Here is a 25,354-nt window from a genome sequence, read left to right as displayed (position 1 = left end):
TTCTATTGGATTTCTGAGCCACAAATACTACTTGTTCATTTACCAAAACCTCAAGAGGAAGCCCTTAAAGCGCTTCAGCTTACAAGTATTTTTTTTTTAATATTAAGACTTGATCTTTGTTTGGCTATGCTTTTTGTGGCTTCTATCCCACATTCAATTTACAGAGAATAAGAGGGGAAAATACACATATTAGAAAAAACAGTGAACTTCCCGTCTTTCCTAACAGAGAAGAGAAAGAACTGTAACTCTGAATCTCACAACTATTGACACTGTACCTTCAGCACCATTTTGCCTATCATGTTTGGAGCTACTGCTGGATCTTCTAAGAACAGCTAAAAAGGTAAAAGTAAAGGTATCCCCTGTGCAAGCACCGGGTCATGTCTGACCCTTGGGGTGATGCCCTCTAGCATTTTCATGGCAGACTCAATACAGGGCAGTTTGCCAGTGCCTTCCCCAGTCATTACCGTTTACCCCCCAGCAAGCTGGGTTCTCATTTTACCAACCTCAGAAGGATAGAAGGCTGAGTCAACCCTGAGCCGGCTGCTGGGATCGAACTCCCAGCCTCATGGGCAGAGCTTTCAGACTGCATGTCTGCTGCCTTACCACTCTGCGCCACAAGAGGCTCAAGAATAGCTAATAGTATTTTATTTTCTTATGTCATTCATACCCCTTCTTTCTTGCAATGGTGGCCCAAAGCCATTTATGTGGTTCTCTCCTGCATTTTATCCTCACAACTATCATGTAAAGCAAGTTAGGCTGAGAGTATATAATTGAGCCATGATCACCAAATAAGCTTCCATAGCAGAGTGCATCTCCCAGATACTAGTCTAACCACTGTAATGAAACAGTGGTCATACCTGAAGGTTTCTTCTCTTCAATGAGAACCAGAGATTGTTAGGTCACTCCTCAGGTAGTGCTATTAAAATTCAAATTATTTGAATGGAATCAAGAATGCTTTGGGGGGGGGGAGGGAACCTAGAGCTTGTAGGAAGGAAAGCGATGTCTCACCGGGGGATCCAACTGCATGAAGCCCTGGCTGTTTCTTGACGTAAGTTTCTCCCTTGGTGGGTGAGTGGAACTAGCCATGAGCCTGCTACCTGAGCAGAGGATGATCCAAAAGTGTGAAGGTAGCCCACGGTCACCCAGAAGGCCACCCAAATAATTTGAATAGCCCTACCTGAGAAGCATTACATAAATATTGCTCATAAACTGTGATCACCTGCTAAGTTTAAAATAAGAATCGCTTCCAAGTGAAGTTAGTCCCCCCCTTTAGTCCACATGATTAATATTCATTGACTGGTGGACTAATGACTTATAGCAACATTTGCAAAGCAGTAATAAATAGCTAATAAACTATGTATTGCATAGTTATTGATTTAGTAGTACATACTTCTATCTTTCATTGTTTTCACATTCACAGATTAACCTAATAGAAAAGAATAAACCGAGTAGTCATCACCATCAAAGCAGCCAAAAATTGGATAACATTTTTCCAAAACTTATATTGTCCCATTCCTAATGGTTCTTCTGCTATATATTTGAGCCAAAGCTGAGTTACAGTGGAATATCTGGTACCCTTGGAATCAATGCCTTTTTTGCATCCAAGACTGTGGAATATTCACTAGCAGTAGACATTTGAACAGCAAGGATACATGCCCAACGTCAACTTTATTGTGTCACAGCAAACTACGCTGATTTAACATCTCTGCACTGGCAAGAACATCCAAGATTACACCCATCTCTTTCCCTCCACTCTGCTGGTGTCTTCATCACTTGTCAGTTTTACGTTAGGACACTGTATAACCAGAAATTATAAAACAAAAAGCTGAAGCTTTCCTAAGTGCATAAGACAGTTATAGATTTAGGGACCTTGTATATTCTCCCAATGGCACCTAGCCTTCTTCTCTCTGGCAACTGCCTCTTCCTCTCATGCCCAGGCCAAAACTTCCTGCCTCCATAATTGGTTCTCATCCAAATAAAGAGAACTTGGGAGAAAGTTTTGGTTTGGAGAAGGTTAAGAAGAAACAAGAATCTCTCCAATATCTAAGAATAAATGACAGAAAGTCACTATTCACCAACCTCTAAATTTCCATGCAAACTGGTGAATGTTAGCAAGAAGTTGGATAGGCTGAGACCCTGTTGTGATCATGTATTATTAAGCATATACACTGAGTTGCCTTACCTTTCTAGCAAATTGTGGATTGCCTTGAAAAGGAGAGTTCTGCACTCATACGAAAGCCCATTCTCCCAGAGTCCTTCTTCCACCACTGTGGACGTAAACAAAGTGTTAGTATATTACTCAAGAAAATGGGGATGGGGCAGATGAATAATCAAGATACCACAAGGTAAAATAAGACAAGATAAGGTAAAATAAATAAATATGGAACAATAAATAGGAAACTATTCTAAGACGGTAATTCTAAGACGGTAATTCTAAGGTAATGCTTGGGGAAATGGCTGAACATCCCATTATCATTTTCAATAGTTGAGCTATTATCAAGTCATTGACTACTCACAAACACTCATTGTTAATGGAAAGTTAATAGGAACACTGTGCTGGAATGTTGAAACTTCTGTGAGTGATGTGAAACTAGAATGGAATCAAGGAAGCATGGGGGGGGGGGGGAACCTAAGACAAAAGGGTTAAAGGGACAGGAGAACTGAAGGAAGGATTATCAAGTAGATTCAGTGCTGAAAAACATACATCTAAGGGAATGAAGGTACAGGAGGTTGGAGGCAAAGAAGAAAAGGGACGGAAAAGGTATAAATACTGAGGGCAGAAAGGAACAAAGAGTCCCCTAAGGCAGGGGTAGTCAATCTGTGGTCCTCCAGATGTTCATGGACTACAATTCCCATGAGCCCCTGCCAGCAGTTGCTGGCAGGGGCTAATGGGAATTGTAGTCCATGAACATCTGGTGGGCCACAGGTTGACTACCCCTGCCCTCAGGGTTGTACGGTACCAGCAAAAAAAGGAAACATGCAAGGGAATTCTAGAAGGACAGTGTGAAGAAAAAAACTGAACTTTCCACATAACTCAAAGAGCCAAATACGTGATCTCAAATAAAAAATAAACATTTCAAAAGCAAACAGACATTCACCAGCAGACAAGAATACTGAAGTGCAATGCTAGACCATTTTTCCATATTAGGACCTCACTTTCAGGAAGTAGCACTTCCAGTCACTCAATTTCTGCTTCTTTTGTTGCTCCATACTGGAGAGCATGCTGCCTTCAGCTACAGTCCCCTAAGAATATGAATACACCTCAGCAAACAGATTGCAAAACATTCAAAGGATTTTTGGTCACATGGGATGAGTAAAAATTTTAGACACACTAACCAATAGTACTTTTTTGCAAATAAAGTACAAAATGTTAACCAGACTTTAAAAATGGCCCCTTCAATTTTACTTCCCCATGCATAACAGCAAATGTGTGGATCTTTCTGTGTAAATATTTTTGCCTGCCTGCAAAACTACCAACTGCAGGAAGCCAAGCCAAGACAGAAACTTCATATAGGGACACCCCAGGGGGAAAACATAAAGCAAATAATACAAGTTTTATTATTTATTCAATGTAATATACATATGGGTAATATATATCCAACATAAATACAATACATTATAATTAAAGTTGCATGTGGGAACAAAGAAGCAATTCCCACTGGCATAAATTTCAGGTGTATTTTTAGCAGAGAAAACAGGTACATGCAAACAAAATCTTCAAACAGCCTACTGATGAGAAAAACCTGCAAATTGTTATGCATCTGTACTACAATGGAGACTGTTATAAGATTTCAGAAAAAAAACTCTGCTAACCTACTTCTGTATTCAGCAGCAAAAATTCCAAATACAGTTCAGTATTTTACACCATCATTTAAACTGTCAATATTCTTCAAGAAATATGGCCAAATTCTTCCTTTGGCTCTTAATATTCCTATTTTCTCTATGCAAAAATAAATTTCATTTTTATTAGTACATTTTATAGCTCTGTCTTTCTACCTGTCATCCCTAGTATCCAGCTTCTTGCAGATTTGTGCATTCTCTATTTTATCATTATGTAAAACAGATGACAAGGAAATATATGGGTATTTACAATTATTCTAATGGGTGGAAGAAGTTTTAGTACATTGCAGCAGATCCTACTTCAGATTTAACTTTTCAGGACCCACCTATAATTCCACATCGCAACCACCCCACACAGGAAAAAATTAGGTTTTATTTTTCATGCTTATAGTATTTATAAATACGACAAGTTACAGATTATACATGAAACACACTGCAGGAACAACTAAAATTTGTCACTGAGCCTTGCAGAGTCTCCTCTCTCAAAACTCCCAGTTCCACCTGCCCTCTTTGAGGTTCAAGCTAGTTTGAGATCCCCTGGCATATTGCACAGATGCTCAGTCTCTGCAAGGGGCTGCAGATATTAATGCACAAAAATCCTGCTTTAGGAATCTGATTTCTATGGACATAAGGTCTAGTATTAGCTCAATACGCAACAACAACATGAACACAGAAAACTGTGGTTTATAATTTCAGCATTAAAATTCAGGACAATCAAATAGAATTTTAGAAGAGGAATCGATTCCAATCAACATCAATTTCTTGGATACAGTTTTTTTTCTTTTTATGCACAGGAATTCTAACAGCAAGGGTCCCTATCCACTCTGCCAAGTATGATGAGCTAAACCCTTTTCCAAGCCAATGAAGAAGGCAGGGGATCACAGCTGAAACACCAATACCTTTTCACGAGCACTTGGTACCCAGCATAACATCAAAACTAAAACTCCATCCCAGGGGTAGTCAAACTGCCGCCCTCCAGATGTCCATGGGACTACAATTCCCATGAGCCCCTGCCAGTGAACACTGGCAGGGGTAATGGGAATTGTAGTCCATGGACTTCTGGAGGGCTGCAGTTTGACTACCCCTGCTCTGTCCCTTCTCTAAGTTAAGGGGTGCCAGTTGAGGCAAACACAAATTCGACCTGGATAATAATAATAATAATAATAATAATAATAATAATAATAATAATAATAATAATAATAATAATAATAATAATAATAATAATAATAATAATATTGTATTCCATCCTTCCCTAGTTGGCTCAGTGTGGATCACATCATTAAAACAATGAAACAAATAAATTATATATAATAATAACAAGGCAAGATTTCTGTATCCTGAGTCATGCATCACAATATCTCAAAAGCTTAAACAAACCACTATAAATCTTAAAACAAAAAAACAGAGAGTCCCACCTATTGCCTTGGGTGACAGAACTAATTAAATCTTATTACCCAGAACGTTGACTATTATAACAATATTGGCCACTGTAAACATAGAAGGAGATACACACTCTGAGACAAAACTAGCTATTTGGTCATTAAAATGACTGGAAATCAATCTCTTGCTCTAGAGAGTGAGTGCGTAAGAAAATAATCATGTCAAACAACTACAGAGGATGTTACTCTGTAACCAGGGTTACAATTGCTTTTCCCTATGCTGTCCTTTCTTCTACGTTAAAAAAAATCAATTTAAGAATTCAATTCATTGGCAAACGTATGCATTAAATAAATATTTCAAAAATTCAATTACCACTGACCTGTATTAAACCCTTCATTTTATTTTTTTATTAAATGTTCCTATAGTAAAACAATTTAGTGACAAATGCAGACAAATCAGCGTGACGGCAAATGACATATGAAAAAAGGAGCAAGTACGCGACACTGATTCTGAAATACTGAATTAAGGTCATAAAATATCTAATTAAGTGCAATGCTATTGATCGATCATTGTTATGCAGCCATTGATTCCGCTATAAAATGTGTGTTTGAAATCCTTAGTGACTAAATGGACTTGGTACTTTATTGGAGTCCATCCTACGTGTAACTCTAATGTTCTTGCACTCTTTATAGTTCTAAAAAAATACCATCACCATAATTCAGAATTCAAAGGAAGTAACTTTCCTATCAGGTCATCAGTAAAACGGAAGCAATTATTTGCTAAGTGAAGCTGTTTACTTTGATCCTTTTGTAAATACACTTACACAGCAATCCTTGGGGGGGGGGGTTGAAAGCACTCAGGGAGCCAACTGACCTTTGCATGAGCCTGTGTTCAAGACACATCAGTGTAGGGGCTAGTTCGAATGGCAGATTCCCCCCCCCAGTGCCACACTGTCACTGTTGGGTGCCAGTCTTGGGGGGTCAGGACAATGCACTCAATGACTCTTCCTTCAGCATCCAGACAGTGTGAGGTAACCATTTTTAATTTCAAAAAACAGCAAAATAATATTTGTATTAGAGTACTTGAATGGATCCTAAAAGAAATTTGGTATATATTAACTATGTGTTAATTATTCAGATAATTATATTATCTGAAATCAACTTCCAACATTTTAAATCAAAAAGGCTCAGGTGTAGGAGGTTGGTTGTCAGGAGATTAACCTTCTGAAGATCCAAAATTTGCAACCCAATGCAGAGAAACTCAAAACCTTCCTCAACCGTGCAATGAAAATGTTGCTGGTCCTAACAAAAATGGTATTAACACCATTGTTTTCTTGAAAGATTTTTTTCTAATACATCAACAGCGCAACCTAAAATCATTTTAGCTTCTATACAATTATCTACAGACCAACTACTAAATCTCAAGGGGAAAGCAATATAAAATCAAGAGAGGCTGCACATGAACAAAGGAAACCCAATGTAAGCATCATTTGCTGAAAATTTGCCGAGAGTCACTATTAATTTGAACACTTCACAGTTGAACAGCTACCAAAACTGCTGACAATTTATATAAAGAAACAAATGGCCAATTTAAAATACAAATGGCCAATTTAAAATATGGGCCCAGATCCTAAAGAATTCTATAAGCTGTGGAATTTGGGGATATTTTATTTGAACAGCCAACCTCTGTGACATATCAGAAACTCCTGAAAAATCCCCTCAGATTCAAAGGCAGTTTGCACTGTGGCATGACTTGAAAAACAAAAACCTCTGGGGCACGTACACAGGAATCCAAAACGCAAAATGATAATTGGATACTTACCATGAAGGGTCCACTTCCTCTGAGAAAAGGAGAACATCTTGGAGAGTGATTCCCACTATCCAGGGAGACAGGAACTACTTTTTCTTCTTCCTGTCTCCTTGATGGGATTCAACCTCTCTTCAGTTCAGTGAACTACAAAAGCCATAGTCATAGCTAGACTATAAAACTGTATATAAAGGATAACATGTAACATTAACTTAAACGAGTAGTAATATAGAACAGTTATGACAAGAAGAAACTAGGTAAACTAGAAAAGGTGGTAGGCTGATAGTCCTACTAGTTTACAATGACTTGGGAGGAACAAAATGTCCTCTTTTCCTCAGAAGAGAAGAACCCTTCATAGTAAGTATCCAATAGTCATTCTCCCACTGAGGTGGAAGACATCTTGGTGATAACTCCCATGACAGTTTTTTCTGGATGGGTCATTATCATCTGCATCTATTATGTGCTAGAACACTCTTCTGCTGAACACAGCATCACCTGAGCTGTATACACTGAACTTACAATACTTAACAAATGGAAGACCACATTGGGTCTCCTAGTGACTGTGCTGGTCTTACACACATTTGCTACTCCCTCTATATCTTCCTCCCAGATACAGAAAGTTCTTCTCTGTCCACACCAAAAGTCTGGAAGTTTCTCTGAATAGTGCTGTTAAGTCATTTATATACATTTTAGTTGGCATACTGACAGGATATACTCACACAGTATTTGATCTTTGAAACAAAGAAGAGCTAGGTAGACTGTAAGGCTCCAGAAGATTTATCATTAGTATTATTTGTATGGGCCTCCACTGACCCTGTGCTGGAACCCCATCCAGTATAGTACTTCTAACCAGTCAGGCTGGTAGCCATGAAAATTAGTTTCTTGCCCTGTTCGAGATTGTGCAACTTTGTCCGCCATGCTAATCTGAATTTCACCTTCAGTGGGAATTTGGATGGAAATGTCTTGTTGCCTCGACAGCTGATTTTGGAAGGGTCTGAGTAACTGCTGCAAAAGTCCAGAGTGGAATCTGCCCCATTGTATTGTATCTATGTTTGTCTCCACTGGTTCCAGCTGATTTTTCTGGTTTAAATCTAGGCACTAAAGGAATAACTTCCAAAATGTCTTTGGTCAGGATGTCTTAAAATTCTAAGGGGGACTTTTTCTTGTCCCTGGTCTCAACTAAAATGAGAAAGATTCTGGGGAAGATTAAAGAGCCTGGGAGCATTTACATTGCTAATCTGATGAATTCCTGATGGAATGCAGTCACTAGCTCTCAATTTGGTGCCTATTACATTTAAAGAAGCTATAGGTTGAGCTATGCACTAAATGATTACAAAATGGCCACCACTCAGGTTTGGCCAATTAGAGCATGCCCAAATAACCCTAGGCCTCACCTATTCTCCCTTTATCTGCCTTTCAAAGAATTCTGGGAAGGGGGACATCTTTTGTTCCCTTTGGACCTGTCCAAAGAAGAATTTTTTGTTCCCTTTGGACCTGTCCACTGATATAGAGGTGCCTTTAAAGGGCTCTCCTGAAGCTCTAAAGTTGCCATAGTATAGGTTAGTAGGTAATGATAGTCCTTTGATATAAAAATATTTTATGGACTGTTCTGGAGTCTCAATCTAAATTTAGGTCAGATTCCCACTGGTAGTTCTCTCTCATTCACTTCTTGCTGAAATTGTCTTTTCTAGCAGTGTTAGTGCATTTTAAATTTATTTTGAACTCACAATACGAAGAACAACTGTGGACTACTGAGCACAAATGGGACCAAATTTCCCTGTTCGATTCTGCGCTCCCCCACATGCAACCAGCTTGGGCTCGCCACGGCACTAATAAAACTGCTCTGACCGAGCAGTGATATCAGGGCTCTTTCAGCCTCACCCACCCCACAGGGTGTCTGTAGTGGTGAGACGAATGGGAAAGCAACTGTAAGCCGCTTTGAGCCTCCTTCGGGTAGGGAAAAGCAGCATATAAGAACCAACTCTTCTTCTTAAATATTTAGTACTATTAGGGAAGGCAAGTCCTTCACCCTTGGATTCAGCTGCAGAACTTTCTGAACATGGATTGAACATAGACCACAACATGAGAGTGAACACAGACCACAACAACTAACTGGGGAGGGAAGGCATTGACACAACATGCACAACCACTATTCTAGTGGCCACTACCACTACTGAGAAAAGAACCCATGATTCCATGGTAGACTAATAGCCTCACCCTTTTAGATGGTCTGACAGTGGCTGGCTGAGGACTACAACTCTGACAAACCCTATCTGGAGTATGGGGTGAGTATATGCCTTTGTATGAAGTTTGAACTGTTTAGGTATGACTGGGTCATGCATATCCTTCACTACTGTGTTTTGCATAACAAGTTAACTTTAGTCTATCTCTAGTCATCATTCTCTGTAAATAAAAGAACTGCAGCCAGAGCAGCAGTGGCAGAAAGACCTGAGTGACGGGGGGGGGGGGGGGGGGAAGACACTGAACGAAAAACATTTTCCTGCAAGATTAAAATAAAAAGGAGCTTATTGTATTGCCTATGGATTCTGAAAGTCTTCCTGAAGTCTATGTATGCAGAAAAGAAACATTAAAATGTTTTAAACAGAAAAGTTTTTTTTTAATTAAGGTGCTATGCATGCTTTGTTACTGAGTTATTCTGAGTAGCAGACACTTCTCAGCCAACATGGTATTTTCTTTGTTTAGTAGAAGCCTGAAACAGTTATATCGGTAGACAGTGTTGTAAGCTGAAATATGACCACCTCTGTCTCCAAGAAAAGGGTTTCTTGGTGTGTGTGTGTGTTTTTAAAAGAAATATACTGAGTTAGTTGTCTATCACCACTAGTGACAGCAAAAAAGCTCTGCAGCTGTACTAGCTAAAATGCAGCTGCCTCATTAGCATTCTGCCCCATCCCCCTCCCCAAACCACCACTCATCCAGCATTTCTGTGCTAGCAACAATGATCTTAAAGAGCGTTTTGCAGCAGACTTAGCCCTGGCTAAGGGCATTCTGTGGCATGATCGAGAGAACATGGAAACACGATTCATTAGACACGACTGGAGGGATAACAATGGAGCTGCTTCTTGCAGCCTTTCATTTTCTTACATGGCGCTGAGACTAATGCATTCTTGTTACACGACTAGCGAATTTACACCTCGGAGAAAACTGTGATCACCTCTGATAAAGAGATGGCATTTTCACTATAATAAGAAGCTAGCCGGAACGCTCTCTTTTTTTATGGCGACGTGTTAAAATGGTAAATACCCACAGGCGTAAAATTCCCCCAAACACGATCCAATTAAACTGCCTTTTAACAAGTCTCCATGTCCTAATATGAAGCACGCAATAATACGCTGGTGCCTCTCAACCACTGCATGTCTTTAACCAGGGCTGCTACTGAAAAACACCGCTCAGAAATCACAGCTATGTTTACCTGCCCCAACAGTTCTAATGTTTGCCTTCTTCTGAAAGACTGTATTAAGAACAATGACGCTTTATCTATTTTCCTTTCAGCATTCTATTGTTCTGTACTCTCTATTTCTTCTAATCATCAACTTTCCTTTTCTTAGCCGATTACTACGAAAAGCTTAAAACCAACGAAATACAGATCAATGTACATGGTCATTCAACAACATTAAAAACAATTTATGTTCCCCTTCACTATGAACAATGTGCCCCTGATTTTCAAGCATCACAATCGATCTATAATTTAAACAAAACCCAAGCAGTTGTGGAATTATAGTGTTTCATTTTTATCAAGACTACAGGAAAGTTAACTTCTATAAAATACAACCATAGGCGCAGGTCCAGCAACTTGGCACAGATTATGTTTGTACAAGAACTTCTCAATGCCTAGCACTTTCCTCCCTAGAATTTGTTTTCACAACACATTGTACAAAGACAAAAGCAGTCAAGAATACATGCAACTTAGTTTAAGGGCTAATATGAAGTCTTGTTTTCCCAAACAATGCCCCTAGTACATGAGGCAATCTTCCAGTGTAGCTAAGCCATAAAATATCGAGATGACCCAGTCAAAGCTGAGCACTTTATTCATGGAAAAGTACCTACTTAAACGTCTTCCACTGAATTTAATTACTCTTTTTAAAATCCTTACAGTAGCAAACCACTTTCTTCCCAGAACCCTTACAAAACAAAAGACAAATGAAAAGCAGATGTTAAGCCATAACATTTTGCCTCTAAAAGCTAATTTGTTTGATAAGCTAAGAAAGAAATCAATTAAAAGAACACTATACTATTATCCAACACCCTAATAAAAGCTTCCAAGTCAGGCTCACTTTCGTGTGAACAAAAACAGGAGTTCTGCTGAACCCTGATAAATATGGATCTTTCATTAAGTAGGAAGAGCCTTCCTCTGGCAGGAAAATCTTTTGTCCACAAGGAAGCCTCTTTCCACCAAGAGAAGACTCTATAGTCAACACAACAGCAGAATAAACCTCCCTTACCTTACCTTCTTCCCCCCCAAAGGGAAATAACTAAATCAAATATGAACTCAGGAATGTACACGTGACCGAATGGCATCAATTTTGACTAAGTACTATCTATGGACTTCCCAAATACAGGACACTACGATCTGTTGTTTTATTTCATGGTTAATACAAAATATAACTCTTTATCCTTCCCTACCCATTACAAGTCAGAACAGGTAGCAATAATACAAAAACATTAAGACTGAAACATTCCCCATATCTATTCACATCCACTCAAAGGCTGCTGAATTTTTGTGAAAAAATAAAAAACACCCTACGCCACCTTACCTCTTAAGTAATTTAGGTTCACATAAACAAGTTATTTAATCACTTGCTAAATACTCCAATAGGACCAAGCAGAGGAAGCATAATACACTGTGCTGTGAAGGTACTTGCCTTAGTTTCTAAAATAAGACCCAGAAGATTTCCACAAAGCACTACTATTATTTGAAAAACAGGAACCTCCAGAGTCAACTCCACAGAGAGTAAAATACATAAAGAAGCTGGTTTTAGGGGCAGGCAATAGGCAACCAGGAGGAAGCTTACGAGATTGTGGAAACTCGGCTGGTGTTGTTTACCTGGATTTCAGGAAGACTTTTGATAAGGTTCCAAATGATGTTCTCAAGGGTAAACTAGAGGACAGTGGACTGTCCAAGTAGTTCAGCAATTTGAGCAGTTCATCAGCACTGGAATGAACTGCTCAGGGAGGTGGTGAGCTCCCCCTCATTGGCCGTCTTCAAGCAGTGACTGGACAGATACTTATTACGGATGCTTTAGGCTGATCCTGTGTTGAGCAGGGCACTGGACTAGATGGCCCATTTGGCCCTTTCCAACTCTCTGGTTCTATTCTAGAAAAAGGAGTAGGCAGCTTTTACAAAGTAATGTTGGTAGAAGACAGCAAGAACAGGCTGCCCCTTTATAACTCATGTGACCATCAATTAGACTCATATTCACCATTATACATGGGGCTACACAACTTATCAACGCAGGAGGCAAAAGACCTGTGTCTGTAGCCCAACCCCTAACAATTCAGGTATAGTGGTGGTTGCTTCTCCAACTCTTCCACATCTTAAACATGAGTTCCGTTCTTGATAATCAAACACTTCATGCTCATTGGGTTAAACTTCCTATACATGTTTTGCATGGCAAGGTGCAGACAAATGAAAACACCTCATTCATAAATACAAGTGGGTAGCCATGTTGGTCTGAAGCAACAGAACAAATGTAGACTCCAGTGGCACCTTTAAGTAGCACCTTTTATTCAAGGTATGAGCTTCTGTGTGCTTGCACACTTCCTTAGGTACAATTGTTGGTCTTAAAGGTCCTACTGGATTCTAAATTTGTTCTACATCATTCATAACTTTAAGATAAGGTGACCAGATTGTCCCACTTTTGGAGGGACATCTGGGGGCACCTGGCAAATTGCACTTATGTTGAAATTTAAATATATATATAACAATACTATTTTTGCGTACTTTGCATTCTATGAAACTTTTTGTTGCTCCATATAGACCAAATTTTAATCAAGAACCCCCCCCCCCCCGGTCAATGGTGTCCTGCTTTACCAATGTTAAAATCTGGTCACCTTACTTTAAGATCTGCCTAGCCCAAGCTAGCTTGACCTCATCAGGTCTCAGAAGCTTAAGCAGAGTCTGTATTTGGCCGGAAAACCATCAAGAAAACCTTGTACATTTTAACCTGAATTTGGGTCACTTTAGTACAGAACTTTTGGTATTATAGAACATAGACAGCTTTGTAAATATACATATGCAGAGGGGGGGGGACTGCCAGTCTGCATTAACACCCCCCCCAAAACAGTAGTTCACAACAATCTAAACATGGATTGTGTGCAAACGGCGCCAACCAAATGTTAGCAATACAATATAAAACACTTCCGAATGAAACAGGACTGTCAAAGAGGTTTTAAGGTATTATCAACAGGAGAACGCTGAAATTAACAAAACATACAAAGCAAGAAAGAACAATAAAAAGCTGGAAATGCCAAATGCACCTCAGAGTTAATTATCCCATCTTCCACGGCAACCACTCTAAACCTTAAACCACACAGATATGCAACACTATGCTAGCTAGTGTGTATTTGTTAACTGCAGTCTGGAACAAGAGGCAGCAATTCTATATGACCGAGTAAGCCAAACACTAAACCACAGCAAAGGAACTGTAAGCAATAAACTCATGAACCCAGCCAAGAGTTAATAGGAGCTATGTCTATAGCTATACAAGGCAATTAGTATATTAAAGAAGGTCATCTAGTATCCACAGTGGGTCTCTACCCACACACACACACACACACACACACCTTTCCCTTTCCCCCCACTAAACACCATTCATATGCAGGAATGAATCAAAACATACCTACAACGACATTATGGAGACTGAAACAGACAATTAAGAGTTGAACTTGCTCAAGCACAGAAGCATGGTTATATTTTTGGCTTTATTGTATCATGCAAACCCACAGATTCCTGTCTTATACAACTGGAGATAACTAAATTGCAAGTTAAACCTATAAACACATATTACATACACGTAATGTAAACAAACGCATCATCAAGCCACTAAAGTTTCTATAGTCAAATATAACACCATACAGCACTGCAATGTTACCATAAAATTCAAGCTTTGGTCTGCTCTATCCTATATACTTGAAAATCAGCATGCAAAAGTCTCTGTAGGGTATTTGGTATTTCAGAGTTATTACTGGCTCCTTGACGGAATAGCTATCCTTGTGCTCACTACAACTTCTGCTTTGTTTGAACAAATATATAAAGAGGGGACTGCAAGGAAAACAACTGCAGAACTCTTTTTATCTGTAAGAAATGGAGGAGTGAGAGTCCACAGAGCCACTGGAGGCCTGCATAACAGTTGTCCCACAAACAAAACACAGGGTCACATCAGCAAGCGATTTTGCAGTCACTTCAGTTTGGTCTGTTCATAAACTTTTGTGATTAAAAGTATTTATTCCTAGTCCTCTGACCACTTCTATAACTAAATAATACTTTGACACTAAACGTCATCCTGAGAGTAGCTGCTATGCTAGACATCTAACAGTTGGTGCAAAAATGAGTCCAAACAAATCAACTGATCGAGTCTGTACATACTGCTAGTGCTGTTCCTGATACAGCTATCTCCTTTCGCTGAGAAATATTCATAAGTATATGTGTTTGGAAAACACCAATTTGCCCTACTTTTCAGTGAAAACGACATCCCTGGTGTGTACAAAACAAAGACCTTAACAGTCAAGCAGAAAGCTTTATCTGCAGAAATCCTTACAAAGACTTAATTGGAATCTAAACTGACATTGCCTTCCCCACAGTTACAGTGTAGCCCTAAGCTGATATTTTTGTTCTGGATGACCATGCAGCCCATGTCACCATGTATTAACTTCAGATCACTCAGCCAACAACCATCCGATCCTTTTTGCACTTGCCTGAGACCAAAGCTTGCTTTTGTTTATAATCAAAATGACTACTGGGCAGGCAAACCTACAATTTTACTGACCAAGGATCCCTAAAATCATGTTTTACCCCTACAACAGACAGCGCAATTTTTTAAATCAAGGTGAAGCATACATTAACAGATGACCCAAAGCATTTTAACAATGGAAGATCTTTTTGTGTCTGCTGTGACTCAACTCATTAAGAATGTTCAATACTTTTTACCACAAACAGTATTCTAATGCAGTGGTCCCCAACCTTTTTATCACCGGGGACCACTCAACGCCTTTTACTGAGGCCCGGCGGGGGGGGGGGTAGTTTACTCCTCTACTCTCAACCACTGCCCTAGCGCTCTCTGATCGCTATGGTAATGTTTAAACATCCCTTCAAAATAAGATACAGACACGCCACAACAATGAACATAAGGAACATTCTATTTTCGTGGAAATTTTAACTTATGACAATGACAAATCAATGGGAACCCTGAGCTTGTTTCTCTGCAACGAGATAGTCCCATCTGGGAGTGATGGGAGACAATGACACCCGAAGTGTGTTGTAAAGGGCCGGGGGGGGGGGGGGGAGAAGGCGTCCTTTGGGGCCCACCTCCAATTAGTCGAAGGACCACATGTGGTCCGCAGCCCACAAGCTGGGGATCGCTATTCTAATGCACCTTTATTTCAGTAGCTTAGTTCAGACATTACACAAAATCCTGATTTGTATATCATGGTTCAAACTTCTAACGTATCTGGCCTGTATGCATTTTTCACCTGCTCTGGCACAGAGGCAGGATAGTTTCATTCACTATGAGTGGTCAAATCCTATAATCACCTACATGTCATATTGTAAAATCAACATGACTGTACAGTATTTTAACTGGACAGTATTTCGGGTGCAGTAACTTACTTTTCAAAACATTTCACCAAAGAAACGTCACAGCAAGCAATATATATTGATTTAGTTTTTCTTTTCACTAATTTCACAATTAATTTAGCATCCCTTAAAGCCTGCCTAGTTTACCAGTATAAGTCTCCAGCTGGCGATGGCGAAGTGACTTAATGTTCAAAATATCAAAATGTTCAAAGCAATTTCAAAACGGATTTCCAGGTATATTCCGTTTTCGCTTACTTCATCAGTGAATTCTAAATATAAATGCATGATAATATATATTATATAACATATACGTATATCCACATTCAATATAAAAATAAAAATAAAAATAGGGATACCTCAATATTGTAATCTCAATCTTAATAATGTTTGTTGGAAATAATGTTTGTTAAAAATAACCTACAAAGATAAATCATACATGATATAAATCCTTGTAAAATGTCACTAAAGGTTAATTCTGTTTAAATGGTGAATACTACCTACTTAATCGCTTACGGTTACTTGGGTATATAATTCAATCCCAAACTGGTCGCATGAATTCAAATTTGTAGGGGTCTAATAAAATTCAAAAGCAATACTAATATCATAGATCAGCTTGAGACTTTTTTCTTCTATGGTATCATGGCTGACGGGTCCACCTGTAGTTTACCAATATGCCAAGTCGTGACAAGGATGGTCCCATCCAGGGATGGAGACTGCAGAAAGGCCCATTGCTTTTCACAGCACAAGGCATCAAAGCCAGAACAGATATCTCTTAATTACCCCAGCCCACTTTCCCAAAGCTGTGACAATATTTGGCCATTACCAAAGTACACTACCCTTGCCTCAGAAAGACATTTCTTTACAATAGACAATCAACATTCACACAATTAAATGCAAATTATCCCTATTCAATATATGAACACACACAGCTCAAGGGGGGCATTAGCATGTAATTAAGCAGCTACAGATTTAACAAATGTTTCCCTGAGTAGAGAGACACAGCACCTTTCATAGCATAGAATTAAATGAAAACTATGGTTTTCATAGCAGAAGAATCCGAGAGCTGTAAATTCTGCTGTGATGCAAAGAAGTCCACTTGGAGACTGCTGAAACGTTAGAATATCTCCTGGAATATCCTTGGATCTCACTTCCATTCTTCCAGATCACTGAAAATCTTCACATTACCACTCTAAACAGGATGTTGTTGTTGGCCCAATTTCCATGTAATGAGACTTCATACAGTGAATTTCCTTCAGTTCATGAGCCACCTCTAAAATGCTATAGTCATTTCAAACAGTGCCACTTTTTAACCGCACTTTTTCGCTGTACGATTTTCCTCTGAGTTTTTTTAAACATCTGCATTGAGGGCTATAGCGCTAAACCAGTATAGCATTTAAGTGCTATAGCAACACTATAGAGATGCCTTGACTCTGTTGACTCTCGACTTAGACATCCCCCCCCCCAAAAAAAGGTCTATGCAAGACTAAACAGCAAAAAAGGGTGGGGAGGAAGAGGCATTGCAGGAAGCACTATAGACAGGGTTGTAGCTCTGGGCGGGGCAGAAAGGGCCGGGCCTGTCCTGAAATTTCCCCTCCCTACTGTAGGAATCCAGTGGTGTGAGACCATTGACCTCCTAATCTTGAGGGGAGAAAGGAAGCCAGAAGGGCAGCAGTATGGCAGCTGATAGGGGACAATAAAGACAGCCTGCCCTGCCTGACTGCCTCCAGCTCTTGATTGGATTTGGGAGCTGGGGGACAGAGATTCTTAGCCTCGTTGTGGCTGTGCATGAGAGATTCCAGAGGAACCAGCCTTCGTTCCTCCACCACACACGCTTTGCCTGTCTTCACAACCCCCAGCAAGATGCCACAAGCCAGATGCCACAAGCCAGATGCCTTCCTCGCTGCCAGAAGCAAACAGTATGGAGGTCTCCTCATGATCAAGCAACTTCCTTCAGGTGATGCTGTTTCATCTCGCTTCCTTCGTAGTGCCCTGATCTCTATTCCAGCAGTAAGTACTAATGGCTACATTTCATCTAGGGTCTGAACAAAAGTGGCCTGCCCATGCTGGGTAAATACCCCCCCTCCCAAGGCATTTGTTTAGATGATCACTATGTTGAAGAATTTCCTTAATGTGTGCTTTTGTACAATATTCCCTTTGAAGCAGCAAAATTGAGTATAGTAAAATCGATAGTAAAGAGTTAACTGGAACCTGATCAGGAGTGCATGAAAACTCCATGTCTAAATTTGTTCTTTTTCCTTAGCTTTCTGCTCCTACTAGTAGTAAAGCCCATTGTACACAGGAATACGTGTGCTAGGCTGCTATTCTGGGTGAGGTCACTGGACCAATGTTCTTTGGGCAAGTCCACGTCTGCAGGGGTAGTTTGTGTTGCATGTAGTAGCATCGTCATGATGTTGGGCATGTTCATTGACAGCAGCACTTAGCCACTGGCTTTAGTTAGATGGGAAAGCCACTAACCCCAATGAAGTGGTTTGCATGGGTGGAGCACACCTATCAGTGGATGATTTCACAGTGCACAACATTCTTCATGATACTCTGGTCTGAATCTTGGATCAGCATCCCCTGCTCTGGGCCAGCAACCACAAGGACCTGGGGATCCTGAAAGTGTCTAACTCTTGAGATGGCAACAAAGAGTTCCCCATGGTTAAATAGAGGCTCCTCTAGTTGGAAGCCTACTTTTTCCAGGGTCTGCCCTTAAATTTGTTTATTGTCATGGTAAAAGCCAACTTGATTCCAGAGGAACCAACTTGAGGAGGAACTGATGGGGGCAGAGGGAATGACATCAAAGTAGCCAGGTCTGAGCCAGAGATGTGTGAGAGAACACCTAAACGGGACCCTCAGCACGGGCAGCAGAGGCGAGTATATGGAGGCATGGACTGATGCATAATCTAGGAGAGACCCTTGAATTAGACCTAAGGTCTGCAGAGTCATAAGAGGACGCATCTAGGAGACAATGAATGGCTGTGAGGGTGGAAGAGGGGGGACACAAGGTCCTCCTGTGGACGCCCCCGTATCAACTCAGAGGTCTTGAAAAAAGTCTCCAGGTAGCAGGCACCTGAGTCCATATCTGAAGAAGTGTGCATGCTCACAAAAGATTCTGCCTTGAATAAAATTTTGTTTGTCTTAAATGTGCCCAATCTTTGTTCCTTTTAATGTTTCTTTGACCCAGCTGTTCTAACACATGGCTCTGTGTTTGCTATGATCCTTGCCAGGAAGTTCAGTGGTGTTTACTGCCAAGTTACTGTGGGGAAGGTTATTGCTGCTTCAGATCAACACGGCTGCAGACCAGATAATGTTCCTACAAGCATGCAGATTTGAAATAATTCTGATGGTAGGTTGTACTTAGTGCTTTGCGGAGCAAAAGACAGAAACGGGATTTCTTTTTAGTCAGGAAACACAGAAATCACTTGGTGATGATTTGCATTCTTTTATGCACAGTGGCTTGCTAGTCCATTTGTCAGATACTTTTCTTTAGTTGTGTAAGAATAGTAGAAAAGTGTTTAGGTGTGTATGTGAGGGTGGGTAATTTCCACCGATTCTCCCTTCCTTCTGTATTCAATCTGTGAAACGTTTTTCTTAATGCATAACTCTGGATTGCCAACTGGGTTATCTGGCAACAATTCAAGAACCTCTATATTTTCTTTATACAAAATGATCAGGTTCTTAATCAGAGGTGGACACCAACATCACTCAAGGTCAAGTGCAGAACAACAGGAGAGTGGAAGTAGAAGATCAGCGGTTCTATATAGACACATAGTGGACTGCTGTTCACTTTGCTCTACTGGCCCCTCACCAAAAAAGTTGCCTCCAGAACAAAAAAAATATTCTGGCTATGGCCATTTTAAACAGCTCACCACAGAGATTCATAAGTGCTCCAGAGGGGTAGAAAACAAAAGAAAGCAGTTTCCCTCCAAAGCAATTCAATCACACTTTGCTAACCTGATGCAAGTGAGTTTGTATGAACATGTAAATAGTCCACTAGCAGCCTGTCACTAAAAGGGGTCTGTGTGAAATTACAGGAAAAAAATCATTATTGAAACAGAATACAAAGGCAGTTCCACTTTCTGATTCAACTGCTTTTTAGGACACTTAATGAATCTACTGAAAGGGACAGGAAAACTTCTATCACATAACCAAAGGCTCTCACTCAACAACTAAAAGATATTTTTATCCAGACCTGTGGAAGAAACTGAAGTTTGGCTCTCACTGGAATTAGAATTATGCTCTCTACTGTTTGGCTTGAGTCCCTTAAAAATAGCAAAGGACTGTCCAGTGGTGAATGTCCTTTAAATGTGAAGTAATTTTCAGTCTCTGGGTGCTGACTTTCACTTTTGGAAGAATACTGAGCATTGCTTTCTTTCTAGCTTTGATCTCCATCAAGTTGTCAACCAGTTTATTGCTAAACAGCTTGCCCCAATGAAAGCAGAGAACACTAAGGTGAAGTTAGGAAAAATTTCTTGAGGCACCAAAAACATCCTTTACACTCTTTTTATTCCCCAGAGGATGGATATAGTAACCTGCAATGAAAATCATGGTATCTGATTCCAGAGGAGAACTTTATTGGTTCACCCAAATCCCAAGGATTTACGTTGAGCTGAACTAGAAATACCTGATAAATGAGTGAGAAATGTGGTTGCAGAAACAAGACATTTTAAAATATGGTCTTGTATCAAGCGAGAGTCTGACAGCTTGAAAGCAGCTGAGAAGTGAGTGGTCTACACTTTTATCACTGTATTTCCTCTGTCAATCACATGTACCATTTTTAAAAACTCTTGTTCTATGTACAAGTGGGCCCATCCTTGTTTAGTGGCATATGCCCAGGGGGGTGATATATTTTTGTTGCAAGCATGAAGAGGATTTTTACTCTCTAGATGTAAATCATGGCTGAAATATCTAGGTTAAAATATATCTGCACTGGTAAGGCACTTCAAAACAAGGCTTAAATTCATTTTTGAGAAAGACAAATAGAATGTCTTCAAAAATTGCAGCTATCCTATAAATGTGAAGGTCCAGAAGGGCAGAAAAATACAGGAGTTGTTCATTGGGGGGGGGGGCAGTGAACAAAACTCCTATGACATATTGTTAGTTTTCGAATAAAATATTTCATAAAGCTTTGAACATTCAAAATCTACAGCATGAAAAGGCCTGAGTCTGCTTTGGGGGGGGGAATACCTGTGATGGATACAATCTGGGTGATTAAGGCAAGAAAGTATCAACACACTTCATACATGCACCTTTTCTGATGCTAGAATTACACTATTTTCTCAAAGAAATCAGGCAGTAGAATTCACACCTCCAACGTATTACAAACACTAGTAGGGACACCACTCAGTAACATGCTACATAGACAGAGGGTTTAGGAACAGGTACCCAACTAGAAAATTTAGGACCTGTCTTCTGAGACCCTTCCTCTAAACTCTAAACTGGCAATTTCATATCTGAAATATTCAACATTAAAATTTATCAGCACCCGGGGGGAATGGGGGCAATTTCTGTAGCTATTTCTCATCTCTATTGAGCTCCAGACATAATTGATCTGTAGATTTGACATTATTGAATATAGTTAACAGACAGGGAGCTGCTAGATCACTTCAGAATCCTCAAACACATCGGAGCACACAGACAAGATAACAGCAAAAAAAAAATTATGTGTGTACATATATTATAAATCAAGAATTATACATCCCTTTTTAATTAATATCCAATCCTTGGAAAGCCAAAGGAAAAACATGACAGAAAGCAGATGCCCCTCTTTTAGTGTTTAAAATCGTAGGCCTATGATACTTAGAGAAGATTCCATCTTCCCACTCCCTTGTTCAGTGGAACAGGTTTCCTCGGTAGGTGGTGTGTTCTCCTTCTTTGGAAGTTTTTAATCAGAGGCTAGATAGTCATCTGACAGAAAAGCTGATTTTATGAACATAGGCAGATGGTGAGTTGGTGGGCAGGTAGCTGTGAGTTCCTGCATTGTGCAGGGGTTAGGACTAGTTGACCCTGGAGATCCCTTCCAACTTTATGATTCTATGATCTTGCACCTCTGTCACTGGCAGGTAAGTCACAACTTCTGGGCTGCCCTCCTGCTGCCAGCAGACCCAGCATAACTCTGCGGCCACAGTCACAGCGCCCAACGTATCTCCTGGGCTGTGTGGGAACAATGCAGAGGCCCAGGCTAGGTGGCCACTCGGCTGTGTGGCTATCATCACCAGGACCAGCACAGAGCCTCAAGCTAAAAATCCACTGCTGATGGGCCCAGTGTAGCTCCTAAGGTGTGGGTCTGCAGCAACCATGCCCCATACAGAGCTCTGGGTTGCGCTAAGACAGCTGTCCCTGGGCCCCTCTACCAACTGCCTGGGGGAATTAACCGCCCGCCCCCTCCGTGTATTTTTCTGAACATTTCAGATCTTCTTGCAACCTTGGTAAGTCCCCCAAGTTTGCTGAAAAATCTGTTTACTGACCATGTGAATCCAATCACACATTTAGGTATTTGCAGATGGTTGTCACATAATAATAGTACACGGATGTACACTATTTAATTTTGCCAATTAATCAGCAGCTAGGAGAGGGTCATCCCCAATATTTTTTATTCTTTTTTTCTCTTTTTAGTTTTCTCTCGATTATTCTCTGCATAGGAGCATGATTCACTCCTTCCTTTCATGTAGTAATATAATATGATCTAACATGTATGAATATAATTACATGTCTACTGAAGCCTACTGAAATATCAAGTTTGTCAGCTGGTTTAATTATTAGTGTTTGAATTTACAGAGTGTGTTGAGTAAAATGCTTTCAAGTTACAGAAACATACAGAAGTGAATTTGACCTTTAACTTCTATTTACTTCCTGTTATCCTAATGTAAATAGAACTAAGCAGCTTGAAGGTCATAAAGAAATCGTGCCTGACTTATACAGCAGTTCTAAGAGCATTTATGTAAAATCATAGCCCACTACAAACAGTGGACACAATACAGACATAGGTAAGCATGTTTAAGTAATGTTGACCCCAGTGGGCTCTAAGGTACATTGATTTCAATGGGATTTGGTTGCATTCTATAAGACCTATAGTCATGGGAAATGGCAAAATACAATCATTCCAATTAAGACCCGGACTTAACCAGCACTTAAAATCTTTTTGCTTAGTGCAAATAACTTTCGATTGGGCTGATCACACTTTTTGGCAATACTGAACATCTAACTTAGAAGTTTCTGTAACGTTATAAAGACAGGTTTGAAAACGATCCAATGTCTACGTTTTGTTCTATTAACAAAGTGGTGATCTAGAATACTATCCAGTTTCTATGGTTTGTTCTGTTAACAAAATGGTGATCTAGAATATTCCAGAAACTGGAATGAACTAAAAAGCAAATATGACCAGATCTTGGTTAGTCTAGCATATAGTGCCCATCAGGATGGCATACAAAATGTATATGAGACCCATGTACGTTGCATAGGGTCCCAACTCAATGACGATAGAGTATCTCACTCATGGGTAGCATTCTGAATACAATGTATTTTATTTCTCCATAGGAGAGAATGACAGAAAGTCAATTACAAGAGGAAACTGGGGCACTGCTCGAGGACGCTACTGAGTGGGGTCTAATCATGGCTTCCATAATCCCAACATTTGACATAATAAACTGGGTTGGGCTCTACTGATCCTTGCTTCTGCCTGTAGTTCATTTGTATTGCTCTGCCAATAGGCAGACACACACATGTTAACAAAATATCTGTCATTCTAGCTGATGCCAAGGGGTTCAGAGAAAGGCTGTGGAACTATTGCCTAAGCTATAGAAGAAAAGGAATACGCCAAGACTGATTATCTTGTCTTAAACAGGTATGAGCCCAAATGCATTAATTTTGTCTTACTCGGAATCTTTGCTTTTAAAGTCAAATTTTATCATTTCTTGTAATCCACTTACAGATTCCCTGATGTTATTTTGCAATACGCCTACTGATTGCCTGAAAGAGACTGAGAGAAAGAGAGTGCAGACTAGAAATGAAAAAATAACAACCACTGCTTTCTTTATTAAAGATCTTCTAGATTTACAGTAAATTGGCTCATGGGAATAGGCTGGTACCACAAATTGACCTCCAACTTGGAAGTAGGTGGAAAAGTGGTATTACATTTAAAGTTAACATCAATCTGACAAAGAAATACATAGTATAAAATGGACAAAGAAGCCACAGCACAGTCATAGTTTCTTTGCAGTCAAAATACACTATACAAAAAAAATTGCATTTACTATGTGTGAATAAATGTGTACAAATAAACTTGGGAATAAAGTTACAAAGCACACAAGTGCAACTGCATATATACGTTACATATAACGAACAATGCAAACTTACATAGAAGTCTGCCTTGTAGAATAAGCAATGAGAGGTCAAATTCCTGCCACTAATTCAATTTTACTGTCACAGATTTAAAGAGGACTATACCAGCTATGGCACCTGAATACCTTGCTTAGACATTTTAAATGCCACAAACACATCACCGGTAACTGGTGTGGGTGTTCCCCCCCCCACACACACACTGCCCTTTTGTTATGAAGCATTGCTGAGATGCACAAACCCGGTAACCAACAGGAAGGATTTAAGTAAATCAATACTTGCAGCATATCAGTTTGATGTTTCTGGAGTAGTTCTTATTTTAGCTGAGGAGAACTACGAGGCAACACTGAGTAAGACAATGTAAAGCTAAATCCAAATCTTTTTGCTAACAGAAAATAAATCTTTCTGCTCCAGCGAAGAGCTTTTTCAGCATACAAAATGAGTTCCAGAGAAGTGCAAAAAAATTACATTTCCACTCATTCCCTTATATACTTCTTCCCTTGCAATTTGAAAGGTGGCCAGATATTTCATGTGAAGAAAAAGATTTCTGAGAAGCTTATAAAGAGCTATGGTCTTATGGCCAAAACATATAGAGTGCTGTTTTCTCATCAGAAAAAAATGGATCAATGTTACATTCAAGGGTGTCACGGCTGTGTAATAAGATGCTCTTGCTCACACTGCAGAAGATGTCTAAATGATGTCAATAGTTTGTTCTCTGTTTGTTCTACTTGCTGATGACCTTCAGGAAAACCCTTTATTTTATCTCGCCATATAGAGCGTAATTGATTTGTTTCTCTGTTCTTGTATTCCACTTTACATTTTGGCAAGGAGAGAGAATTCATTCTTTTACCCCCTCTGGATAAATTCCTTGATGCAAGTATAGTATCTGAGGTCCTTGCAAGCTGAGCAGACTTCTTCATATGCAATAGAGACAACATTTCAGTTGGCTTGTAGGATATAGCAGGAAATATTCCCTAAATATCCAAATGGGAAATATGTGATATAATCAGATGAGGAATTCTTGGTGAGTAAAACTGAAAAAAGAGCCTCTTGTGGCGCAGAGTGGTAAGGCAGCGACATGCTGTCTGAAGCTGTCTGCCCATGAGGTTGGGGGTTCAATCCCAGCAGCCGGCTCGAGGTTGACTCAGCCTTCCATCCTTCCGAGGTCGGTAAAATGAG

The 25,354-nt window shown here is 39.8% G+C and overlaps 1 protein-coding gene across 2 annotated transcripts in view; it reads right to left on the bottom strand.

Annotated features, from left to right (window-relative positions):
- The window catches only part of MED13L (mediator complex subunit 13L), a 163,188-nt gene that overhangs the window by 94,232 nt on the left and 43,602 nt on the right, over positions 1–25,354 (bottom strand). For both annotated transcript variants that reach the window (XM_077308793.1, XM_077308792.1), the window contains exon 3: positions 2,183–2,267. In XM_077308793.1, coding sequence (XP_077164908.1) covers positions 2,183–2,267 — 85 coding nt within the window. The remainder of the gene's footprint in view (positions 1–2,182; positions 2,268–25,354) is intronic.

The sequence above is a fragment of the Paroedura picta genome, chromosome 13 (assembly GCF_049243985.1).
Source record: "Paroedura picta isolate Pp20150507F chromosome 13, Ppicta_v3.0, whole genome shotgun sequence".
NCBI lineage: Eukaryota > Metazoa > Chordata > Lepidosauria > Squamata > Gekkonidae > Paroedura > Paroedura picta.
Note: the sequence above shows the minus strand (reverse complement) of the source record. Positions and strands in the feature narration are given on the sequence as shown.